Below are 12,236 nucleotides of genomic sequence, written 5' to 3'. Positions count from 1 at the left end.
TGTGTATTTTAAATCCTTGATTCTTAAAAATATGCACTTGCATATAGTTCCACTGATATTAAGGAGACCAAATCTGTGTAAGTTTTTAAAGAATTAAGATACTGGGGCACAGATTAATTAATATATGAAAGTAGAGTTCAGTTCTATTGTCAGATATTTTTTTTAAGCCTTCACTGAGTTTAGAGGAGATTTAGAGCTATTGAAAAAACACCAATAATTTATTGCTGCACAACTTGTGAAATTGAATTCAAATTTCTCAGTTCCATCTCTGCAAATCAGAGATAATATCCCATTTATTTCTGCACATTTGTATTATGTATTACTTTCTAGCATGACATTAACATTTATCCAGTCCTCCCCCTCCTTTATTATTATTTCAGGTCAAAAGGTTTGTAGGCATTTTTGGAGAGAGAAAAGTTACAAGAAACAACATCTGGACAAACTAATAGGATTCATGCATATTTGAAATAGGAGTTTTACTATTAGTTTTCCCTGAAGATTTCTAAATCACACAAACCTGAAAAACATCCTTAAAATGCTCCTGTTATAATTAGAGAGACAAAATGTTAGTTATGAAGTCCAAACTGTACTTTGTGAGACTATGCTGTTATTTGCACTTTTTCTTCTGTGACCTATGAAATTCACGCAAATAGGTATGGGGGGGAAACCACCCGCTTTGTTTTCCTTCGCCCAGCCCAGTACGTTTGCACAACTCTTAAGGAAATTCTATGCTACTATTAAGCGCTTTAAAAGAGACGTTTATTGAAATTCCAATAGACAGCACTATTTCTTGCTAGCCAGATGTGATCCTTTGGAAGTCAAAGCCCTATCTTCTATTTAAGCCCCAGTCAAAACGTGCCTTCAGTTCTCTCGTAATAACTGCCAAGCAAGAACCCAAGCAATTTCACAAATGCACAAGGAAAACTGCTCACCCTCCCATGGAAACTCTCCAACAAGTGTCAAGTTAGCACATCAAAATGCACCAGACAAACAGAAACTCTGCAGTATTACCCGGAAAGATGGCATTTAAAAGAACACAAATATCTCAAACCAAAAATGGCAAATAAAAGAAAATAAAAATTGCTGACACTGGCAGACTAAGGATTTTACACAAAGCCCCTTTCTGAGAAACAATTTGCTCTCTTCCCTTTCTTAGGGGTCCTCATGAAAGTTTGGTGTGTAGCTGCTTTCGAGGGCTCGCCGCTGCTCCTTTTTGCCCATGTTTGTTGCTGCTCTTCAGTCTGTTGTGCAGTAATTGTTGCGTAGGCAAACTGGGTGTACTCGGGGCAATTTCTAGCCTTTGGAGCACATTTCCAAAGTGCACCAAGTCAATAAAAGAAAGCACTTTTCTGCACACATCTGGAGCACTTCAAGTCAGGTTTCATTCCCAGACCATAAAGTGAAAGCGTGTGAAACCTGATCCCCTGGAAAGTACTGCCATCTGAATGCAGGGGGGCTGCTTCCAACAACATGGAGATCCTTATCAGGTATGGAGCAAAGGGAGAGGGGGGGCTTGGGGACAAGGAAGGCGATCTCACATGTTATCAAGGAGGAGATGCAGCAGCAGTCTGGTACGACAAGAGCAGCCAGAAGAAGCCGCACTATTTTAGTACAGTCTAACTTTGGTTGACAAATGTAATCCATTCTGGAAGCCCGATCAGCTTCCAAAACATTCGACAACCGAGGCGTGGTTTCCGATTGGTTGCAGGAGCTTCCTGCACTCAAGCGGAAGATGTGTTGGACGTTCGGCTTCTGAAAATGTTAGAAAACCGGAGCATTTCCTTCCGGATTTTTGGTGTCCGGGAGCCAGCCGAAACATTCCAAAACGGAGCCGTTTGGGAACTGAGGTCTGACTGTACCATCAAATATATACATAAAGGTAAAGGGACCCCTGACCATTAGGTCCAGTCGTGACCGACTCTGGGGTTGCGGTGTTCATCTCGCTTTATTGGCTGAGGGAGCCGGTGTACAGCTTCTGGGTCATGTGGCCAGCATGACTAAGCTGCTTCTGGCGAACCAGAGCAGCACATGGAAACGCCATTTACCTTCCTGCTGGTAAAAGGTAAAGGTACCCCTGCCCGTATGGGCCAGTCGTGTCCGACTCTAGGGTTGTGCGCCCATCTCACTTAAGAGGCCGGGGGCCAGCGCTGTCCAAAGACAGCTTCCGGGTCACATGGCCAGCATGACAAGCTGCATCTGGCGAGCCAGCGCAGCACACGGAACGCCGTTTACCTTCCCGCTAGTAAGTGGTCCCTATTTATCTACTAGCACCCAGGGGTGCTTTCGAACTGCTAGGTTGGCAGGCGCTGGGACCGAGCAACGGAAGCGCACCCCGCTGCGGGGATTCAAACTGCCGACCTGATGATCGGCAAGTCCTAGGTGCTGAGGTTTTACCCACAGCGCCACCTGCATCCCACCTTCCTGCTGGAGCAGTACATATTTATCTACTTGCAGTTTTTGACGTGCTTTCAAACTGCTATGTTGGCAGGAACAGGGACCGGGCAACGGGAGCTCACCCCGTGGCGTGGATTCAAACCACCGACCTTCTGATCGGCAAGTCCTAGACTCTGTGGTTTAACCCACAGCGCCACCCGCGTCCCTAAACATATACATAAAACCTGACAAAAGAAGGATTGAGCCACTGCCCGAAGCAAATGGCCACTTTCACAGGAACTGCTTCAGCAGTTTTCACACATTTCCCATGCCTGCACAGTTACAGCACCACATGCAACCTTCACTATGCATGCCCATATATTATCATCTCTGCTCTCCTCCAAATACTTTGTCTGTAGTTATCACGGACGATGAGAGGCTGAATGTATACTTCTCGAACCAAACAGCAACTGATGGGATGGTGCATTTTAAAGACTATATTTGTTCCTAGGAATAAGATAATGCCCGTCCGCCAGATCCTTTGAATTTAGCATCTCCAAAGATTATCACTCAAATTAAAAGGGACCGTTTCCCACATTAGCCATATCCACAAGTGCGAGGGACAAAAAGGCATTCTTAGTGTCACTTGTGAAAGCAGCCTATGGCAGGGGGCTTCACGGTGAGCCCCCTCGAGGAACAAAAGCAACAATCCAAGCTTTCTCGAGCGTAGCCAAGACAAAACACAGGCAGCCGGTTCACTGGCAGTGCTCAACCTTGTCCTGAAGGCAAACACATCAAATGAAAGGGAAGATGCAGGACATCATGGGCTCACAGAAAGCTTTAAGGTGCCTTGTTGGGAAAACTCATAGAAGAAGCAAAAAGTATATGAGGAATAAACCTACAGGCCCCCCATCACCAATAATATTCAGGGCATGCAGCTATGCTGTAGCAGCTTAGGTGGGGTGAAATGTGATTCCATTCTGTCTTTAAAAAGACAACAAGGAGCTTTTTGGCTCTACGTCCCCTGAAATCATAGCGGCACTAAAGATCACACTGCAAAATCCTTAAAAAAATTGTGCATTTCTCACATCTGTAATGGGCCGCTACAGAAGTCTCCGATCCTGAATGAGAGCAGCATGAGACTAGGAGAAAGCAACCTTGCCAGGCCAATGCTACTGGTGTAAAGGTATGGATCTTTCCCACAGCATCAGCTAACAGCTGGATTCACACTGAATACATAAAGGCAGGGGTAGTCAATGTGTTACCCTCCAGGTGTTGTTAACTCCAACTCCCATCAGCACCAGCCAGCATGACCAATGGTCAGGGGGTGCACCGCAAAGGTTACTCCTGTGTTAGGAAATGGCAACACATAGGCTATTTTCACACGTGATACTTAAATCTGTTGTAGCCTGTGCTGTGCCTGTGATTTTAATGCAACACCTACATGGGCTAGAGAAATGGCTCTGTTCCACGAGAACATATCCACACATCTACAAAATACTTTAAAATATTCTTTTGTGTGACAAAGCAAACACATCCCCAAAAGATGCCGTCATTTTCATAACGGATTTAAGATGCGAATGAAGAGAGAACAATGTTTTGAGACACAATTTTGTGCCCCCAAGCAAATAAGTGCCAACAATGAAGTTACTCTAAAACTCAAGATTCAAGGTTTCTAGGCCCCCCCCCACTTCCTCCTCCTCCTCCTCTCACTACCAATTATGAGCCAAATCAAGGCTAGCATACTTCTCTCAAGTTCAACACAATCCACGGGAAAAAGAAACTTGAAAACATCCAAACTTCTGCTCACATATACGATTTGAAGTGCAAGATTCCTCTGATCACCAGGTAGTTTAAAGTCCTTGTAGCATAAACCAATTTTTGCCCCTCAAAAGGCTTGAGCAAAGCAAACATCTCTGTATTGTGCCTCAAAGTTTATGATTCCCGGTGGACTGCACTAGTGAAATAAGAAACCACATCTACAGTCATTATATTCTGACAAGGTAATTTGCTAGCATAGCCCTGAAAGGCACCAAGTTCATATACAAGCTGTTTAGAGAGAGATAACTGTTGCGAGATTACTTGGATGATTTGGACATACACTTCGATCAGGCAGGGTAAGAGGGAAACCATTAACAAGAATGTAACACTGAGAACAGCAGATTCCAAAAACCCACATAGCAAATTCACAACCATGATTAATTTAAACCGCATGAAGCTTCAGCAACAAGACAAAGCCATTTGTCATGCATGTTTTTAAAGTCTCTCTTATCAAACACCAACGACTAAAAACCTTTAACATCATAATACATTTGTATCAGTCATCTCCCCTCTTTCATCCAGGCATCAGTCACTGATAATGTTCCTGATCCCGTTGCAATGGGGACTTCGGCCAATAGAAGGAAATCAGTCTTTAGCTGATCCTGTTAAATAAACAGGGCAGCCCTTCGTTAAGCCCAGACCTCTGCTCTCCTCACATATTTTCCTCCCAGTTTCTTCACGTGATGGCTGGATTTTAAAATGAAACTTTAACAGTCGCATCATTTGCTTGCTGGAGCAGTCATAAAGGAAAGGGAATGTCTTGCAGGTAGAGGAAGCAAGCTCCACCCTAAGTGTTCTAAAAGACGGATCGTTTCACCGGCTGCCACCATCAATAGCAACTGGGTCGAAAGTGGTTATTAGCAGCCTGGACGGATAAAGATGCTCTCTAGAAACAGCAGCCTCAACTGTGACAGCATGTGCTGAAAGCAACCTTCCTGTTTAATTAACAAGGGGCAAACACGGACCATCTATACTGTATTACCCCATATCTAAATGCTCAGGGGCTACAAAAGCTAAGTGATAACCTAAGAAGCAGCTTAGCAGGTACTTTCAGAAAGTGTCTAAATCTTTTAACACACAGCTCAAACACTCATTTTATAAAAGGCAACGACATCCCCCCGGGGTGTGCTTTCACCAGATTACATGCATGCTCTTAAGGTGCATATGCTGAGCTAGGAACTCAAATCTCGCTCCTATTGCATGCAGCACTGCACGGCGCAGAGGCATAACAACTTGAAAAAGCAGCAACAGGTCTTCCATCCCATTCCCCCCCCCCCACACAAATTGAATGCAATAATAAGCATGATGCAATTTGGAATAATACCTATAAATGCAAAAGGGGTGACGGGAACGTGCGTTTTCATATCCTTCACAACTGCCCAGCCACAGAAATATATATACATTCACACAGCATGACAACCAATGATGCAATCCACTCCTAATGCAATTACTTCTGAAGTACAATAAAAATAAGCACAAGAAACAGAATATTCACATCCGGAATTCACCTCCTGAGCCTCAAAGGCCATAAGGAGTTATTCCAAGCCATTCGGAAAATATACTCTGCATCAACATTTCAGAACCAAAAATTGTATTTAGAAGTAATAACCCGTCAAGTGCTCTCCAGTCTTCCTCATTACCATCGTAGGTGCGGTAGCTGCCACCCCACAAAACGTCCTGCATTTAACTGGTACGATGCATTCATTTCCCTGCCCTTCTGCAAGCAGCAGCCAACAACTGCACGCAGGAAAACACAGAGTGCAATGATATCATGCCATGTCACGTGCCTTATTTAACTAAACATGGGAGGCAATACAGGTTGGAGGTAGCCACACTTAATTGCAACACGTAGTCCAGCCATTAGAAAAGATGGATCAACACATACCTGCAGTTGGGAGGTGGATCTAAGGTGATGTCAGCCAACTCCTTCTGAATCCTACAGCAAGAAACCAAAAGAGAAGGCAAAGCTTACACAGGGAATTCAAGAGATGAAAGCAGTATGACTTTCCCAAGTAACATCCACACACAAAAAAACTATTGATAGGGAAAAAGGGCAAGCTACATAAATCTACTGAGGTTGATCCACGTCCGTTATTTCCAAACCTTAGTGATCTTCATAACACTGAAACTATTATACCTGCTTTATAGTCAGAAACACAGGGCAAAAGACACTGTTTTGCTCAAATTAATGAGTCCAAAACTCATGCCAACTTTCGGTCAAGTCTAGCATTCTGTGCAGTGAAACATACTAGATCCCCACAGAAGAAGCAGAAACAAATGACATACCAATTGGATCACCTTAATGCCATCACAGGTATGAGAGAATAAATAGTACAGAGTTCCCCTTCACTAACCACAACAGAAGAGATCCAAACATCAATGATGTTAGAAACAAAATTCCCACTGATTTTTATCACTAAGCAGCAAAAGTAAGGGCATTTTTCTGTTTGTTTCTCCCTCCCCAAAATTAATTAGCAGTCAATACAAATACTAGTGTGTGCCCTCCCCTCCCTAAAATTCCTCATGAAAGGCTCCTCCTCTTTCCATACCAATGTGACACATTAATTTCAGCAGAAACAAGATGGAGAGCGCTGGACCCATCAGGCAATTTTTTGGAAATACCAATTCAAATCCCAGCTACACAAGGAGGTTCATAAGCATAAGGGTGAGATTTGTACGTTTTCAATAAGGAACACTCGTCTTATTGAAGCAACAGTGATCTTTTGCATCAAAGTTTGAAAGCTGAATTGTGATGAATTTGAAAAAACAGAAAAGATTGACTCTAAATGCGAGCAACGATAGAAAGTAGCATTTTTTTCTCCCTGGGAGACTACTATTTTAACACCTAATTGGATGAACTCAATGCAGATACCAAATCTTAATTAATCTACATCACACTCCTGCACACTGACTACTGCCACCATCCACCAGGAAAGCTTGTGAAGGAATTAAGAGTTTTGCCCAAGGCTACGCAGTAAGTTGGTAGCAAGGCAGGAATTGAGGTACTCTTGGTTTGAAGTCACGGGCTCTGAACTTTTCTGCTGGCGGATACAGGTGATAATGACAAGTTTCAAGTAGAAGGTTAGAGGTATGGTTAGGTAAAAAACCACTTGGGGGGTGGGCAACAATGTTGATGGGGGGTGGGCTGTAATTGTTTTGCAGAAAGAGCATATGCCAGAAAGGTATTTAGTGAAGAAAAGCCATTGCAATAACTATAAGGAAGAGAATGCTAAGGACAATCTCACCTCTTGGCACTGGTGGAAAGGAGCTTGGAATTTTTACTCATGCTGACTTTACTTTCCTTCTTCTTAGGTGTGCTTGTCTCTTTCTCGGTCTGTTGGTTGGAGGACGAAGATGAGGAAGAGCTAGTGCTGGCCCTCGAATCGTCATCCGACATAGCTACCCCACACTACGTACCCCAAACCTGGAGTGAAAACACCACAAGGAACGGGGGGGGGGGAGAGAGGGAAATGGGGGACAGTTAACACTTGGACAAGGAGCCACGGGGGGGGGGTCTTGGGTCAAGCTCTTAGAAAACATTTTCTACTTCTCTTCGTAAGGAGAAAGAATGAATAGATTCAAAGAGAAGCCCCCACCCGCAAGTTTCAGCAACATTTAGTGCCAGCTCCTCTCTGGAAATGGGGGCGAGGGAGACGCGCAGACCAGAAGAATTAATAAAAGGGGAAACTGGGATTAGGGAGACGAAGCAATTTCCTTAAATGCCTCCTCTAACCTTTTGGTGGGGGGGGAGTACTAGGAAAAACTGGGAGGCTGCTGAAAGAGGTGAGGTGGAAAACTCACCACCACAGGAAGTGAGGGTTGGGGGGGGATACTTTTCAGAAGGCGCATAATGGGGACTAGTAATTAGGGACTGGAGGGGGGGGCAGAGATGACCCAGGAAAAGGGGGAATTCCTTGGAGGGGGGGAGAGGAGAGGAGAAATCCCTAGTGGGTGCGAAAGAGGAATCGGTATTGTGGGCAGGGGGTGTCTATAGAGTATACCCCCCTCCAACTTGGGGGGGGGGAGCAGCTAGCTACTCCTCAAGGGGCTCCCCGCCCCTTCTTCCTCCTCTACTTCTAAACGCCCCCCCCTGGCTTTTGTTTTACTATCCTTCCCCACCCCCCCAAAACAACACGCCTCCCTCCCCACCACCTCATCCTTCTCGGTTTGCAGACGGGGGGTGGGCGAGCGAGAAAGCTGCCCCCCCCGTCCGCGCACCCTCCGGCCTCCCCCGGCTCCCAGGGGTGCGGGGCGAGACCTGTCAGCTCTCCCCCCAAAAAATACTCCCCACCCCCCGACGTCTCCTCTGCCCACCCGGGTCTCCCTCCCTCCCCCCGCTGCCATCTCCTCTCGGCCCCCCCCCCGGGAACCCCCAAGCCCCCGCCGCCCTCCTCCGCGCCCTCGGGGGGAGGCCAGGCGCGGCGGGGGCGTCTGCGCCCGTCGAGGGTGAGAGTCGGGGCGCCCCCTCTCCCCCTACCTCTCTCCCTTTGTGTCTGGCGCTCCTCCTCGGTGCGGCTGGGCCTGGCCACTCGTGTCTCTCTCGCGGGGAGAGAAGCGGAAGTGCTGCAACAGCAACTATTAAGCAGGCAATGGCTTCCCCGCCTGCCGCTCTGCCTTGCCGCCCCCCCCCGCCCGCCGCCGCCGCCGCCGCCGCCTTCCCGCAAGCAGGGGAAGGGGAAGGGGGGACAGACAGCCGGTGTCACCCTACAGTGTACAAGAAACGCTACATACACACACACACACACATATACAGACACACATACACACACACAGTGCTTTTTCTGGGGGGACGCAGGGGGACGCATACCCCTAAACATTTTGTGAATCTAAGTTTGGCCTCATGGATGGACAGTATTTCAATATGAGTAGGAAAATGAGAGTACCCCTAAACATTTTTTGAGGAAAAAGCACTTCACACACAAACATACATGTACACACACACACACACACACACACACACTCTTCCCTCTGTCTTCCCACCAAAGTGTGGTCGTGCACAAACATGCACCTCATCGAAAGAGGGCTTTCCCCGGGCCACGACAGCTCTACATGCCACCCGGCACCCCACACTCACCTCTCTGTCTCCCCTTTGGAGGTGTGTGTGTGGGGGGAGAGATAATGTAGCACCCTGCTTGTGGTTAACGCTTAGCTGGAATGAAATATTCAACGCAGCAATAGAGAAATTAAAATAATTATTTATTTGTCAGACAAATAAATGAGAGGCACAGTGGTATATGGTTACCAAGCTCTGGCCTGGCCTCCTGCCATTATGGCCAGCACTTATATTCCCTTAATCCAGCCCCCTTTGCTCCTCCTTGGGCTGCCTCTGTCCAATCAGCCTGGTTGGATTTCCTATTGGCTGATTGCTATAACCAATCACAATAGATACACCCATTTCCTTCTGTCCTTATAAGGAACACAAACAGCTATATATTGTTACATCTATAAATGACAAATAAGTAGTAATATATCTTACATGTGTCTCAACAAGGAATCTTAATTACCAGCTCACCTCTTGCCCTTCCTGCCCTATTGCCTTCTAAAACAAATGGTTAATCTTAAATTTTTATCTTAAACATATGTCAAGGATCTTGAGTTTCACATCAACATTGAAAGATATCCTTCATTTGAAGGTTTCTAAACAAATGTCTGGCAGCTAATATATCAGGACAGCATTTGATGGCGTCTTCTTGTCTGGCAAGAGGCTGGACTGGTGGCTGACTTAATTTCAAGATAAATACAACTCTTCTAGCATTTGTTAAATCCTTTGCATAATTACATTTAAACCAACATATTTAATACACAACACAGATAGCCTCTTAAAAGGAATAAGGCCTTTTTAAAGTAGAGAGAGAAAGAAAGAAAAAAGAACTCAGTTTAGAACAGTTTCAGAAGCAGCCTCTTCAGTTTACATCTCCCCCTTTCACCCTCCTTTCCAGCCTCAAAATAAAATAGGAAGAAGCTTCTTTTTCCCCAGCCAAGCCAGTTGCCTTTTCTCTCAGTTTAAGGAAGAAACAGCTTTAAAAAGACTTCCCAGCTAGATGCTTTAAAAAGACTTCCCAGCTAGATGCTTTTTCTCCCATTTACCTCTGGCCTTAGAAAATACAGCTCAAGGTTTTAAGAGAGGCCCATGGTATCATTTTACTGGGAGGCACATTGGCATTTTACTATTTACTCATTCCTAATCATGTTTATCTCTGCCTTTGTTATCTTCTATAACATGTAGGGTCAATGTCATTACTCAGTCTGTAATTTCAGCTTTTACGACTTTGAGAATTGTTTTCTGCTATCAATCAAGTGGGGGGCCCTTGTCTTAGGAGAATGGCCAAGGTTTTCTCTGCCTGGCATGAAACGATTGAAAATCTACTTTTGAAAATCTAAGCCCTCTTTAATATACAAGTCCTAATCAAACATTAATAAAATGCAGGCTTATGCCTGATGCCTCATTCCCCCCTTTCAAGCTCAAGGACCTTCGTCCCAAGTGTCCTTGATAGCTTGACCTTCATCATATTCCTGAGGTAAAGCTCTGTATAGGGCCATGATATGAGGTAGAGTTTCATTTGAAACCATCTTGCTAATTGTACTTCTAAAACATGAGATGATACATGGCATCATACATAAAACCATTACCACTACTGTCAAGAAAAACAAGCAAGACAATAGTATCCCTTTGAGTCCTGTGACATTAGGTAACCAATTGGTGAGCCATCCCATATCCCATCCTTCCCATGTTTGTACTGGGACATGTGCTATATTCTCCATCTTTGTGGCCAACACACGGATTGCCTCACCATTATCTGAAATGTTAAAGCAACAGGCATTCCCTGTCAAGTTCAAGACTCCACATAGGCCTCCCTGCTTGGCAAGTACATAATCCATTCCCATTTTCAGCTGCAAAATGGCGGCTCTACTTTCATCCAACTGTTGTGCAATAAGTCTCAAACTCCGGGCCGTTGCATTGGTTACAAGTTCCACTACTGCTTGCAATCGAATTATTCTGTTTAGATTATAAATAGGATCCCGTGCCCCTTGTATGAGCTCACCAGGATTCCAGGAGGCAGGATCATAATAGGCTATAATGCGCTCTGGTGGCCAATCATCAGTACCGCTCCAACTTTGGGTACTTCCTCCTGCTATATGAGAAATATCAGCGTTTCTTCGTGTACGCTTGGGCAAATTAGTAGGCATAATCCACATTGGTGGTAATACCCATCCCAGGAAACAAGTCCCACTCCATTTGGAGGGGAGTTTCTTGTATGCCCATTCTCCACATATCCACCACAACCATCGTGTCTGAGGTCTTTGGTACGTGGAGTACAGAAGGCGAAATAGCAAAAGAGGTAGAGAGTTCACAGTGCAGTATGTTAGATTGCCTTTTTCTGTCACAGTTATGTTCCATACCACTTTCCATGCATGAATAAAAGGAGGTGCACAGGGCAAGGCATCCCGAGTTCGATAGGTAGTATCGTGTGCCCAGGTATTCTTAATATTATCCCAAGTATAGTGACAATGAGAAGAGCCTATCATGGTAGAATCAGCTGCATCTGATGATTTATGTACACAGAATTCCCCTTGTACAGGTATAACTCGTAATGGTTTAGTTGAGTTCCATCCGGGGAAATTCTGTACTTCTGTTTGGTTTGGTATTTCGCTTACCATACCAATGGCATCTAATGGTATCGGTAATAAGGGCATACCTCCCTCTGAATCATCTGGCCCAAGAGAGCAAACAAGGCAATTGGTCCTATTTGCAACATTGGCTACCATTTCAGCTAAACCTACCCACATATTGTGGTCATGGTGGAATCCATATTTAGTCAATTTGGCCAGATTCAAGGACCCTTCCCCTTCCCAAGGGATCAGGATTAATAATAGAATCATGTTGATGTCTAGCATATGCATTCCTTCCACAAAAGATTACCTTATAGTGATAGCAAATAAATATTAGTCCCAATATAATTCCCCCAGTGACAGAAATGGGGAACCACCAAGACCAAAACATATATCCCGAGGATCCCCAATGAGTAATATCTCTGATAATT

General features: G+C 45.0%; 1 protein-coding gene across 2 annotated transcripts in view; it reads right to left on the bottom strand.

Annotated features, from left to right (window-relative positions):
* LOC310689972 (ubiquitin-conjugating enzyme E2 E1) overlaps positions 1-8,926 on the bottom strand; it is a 57,515-nt gene extending 48,589 nt beyond the window's left edge. Inside the window, exons 1-3 of one of the 2 annotated variants that reach the window (XM_083468614.1) lie at positions 8,672-8,926; positions 7,440-7,618; positions 6,080-6,130 (exon numbers count right to left, since the gene is read on the bottom strand). In XM_083468614.1, the coding sequence (XP_083324740.1) occupies positions 6,080-6,130; positions 7,440-7,591 (203 nt within the window). In that variant the 5' untranslated portion in view covers positions 7,592-7,618; positions 8,672-8,926. Of the gene's footprint in view, positions 1-6,079; positions 6,131-7,439; positions 7,619-7,995; positions 8,042-8,671 lie in introns of those variants that run through there. The other variant, XM_083468615.1, reaches the window with a different exon arrangement.
* Between the last annotated feature and the right edge of the window lie 3,310 nt (positions 8,927-12,236).

The sequence above is a fragment of the Podarcis liolepis genome (assembly GCF_965112155.1).
Source record: "Podarcis liolepis genome assembly, chromosome: 12".
In the NCBI taxonomy this organism is placed as follows: domain Eukaryota; kingdom Metazoa; phylum Chordata; class Lepidosauria; order Squamata; family Lacertidae; genus Podarcis; species Podarcis liolepis.
The sequence above is the reverse complement of the archived record's forward strand: the minus strand, read 5'-3'. Positions and strand labels throughout refer to the sequence as shown.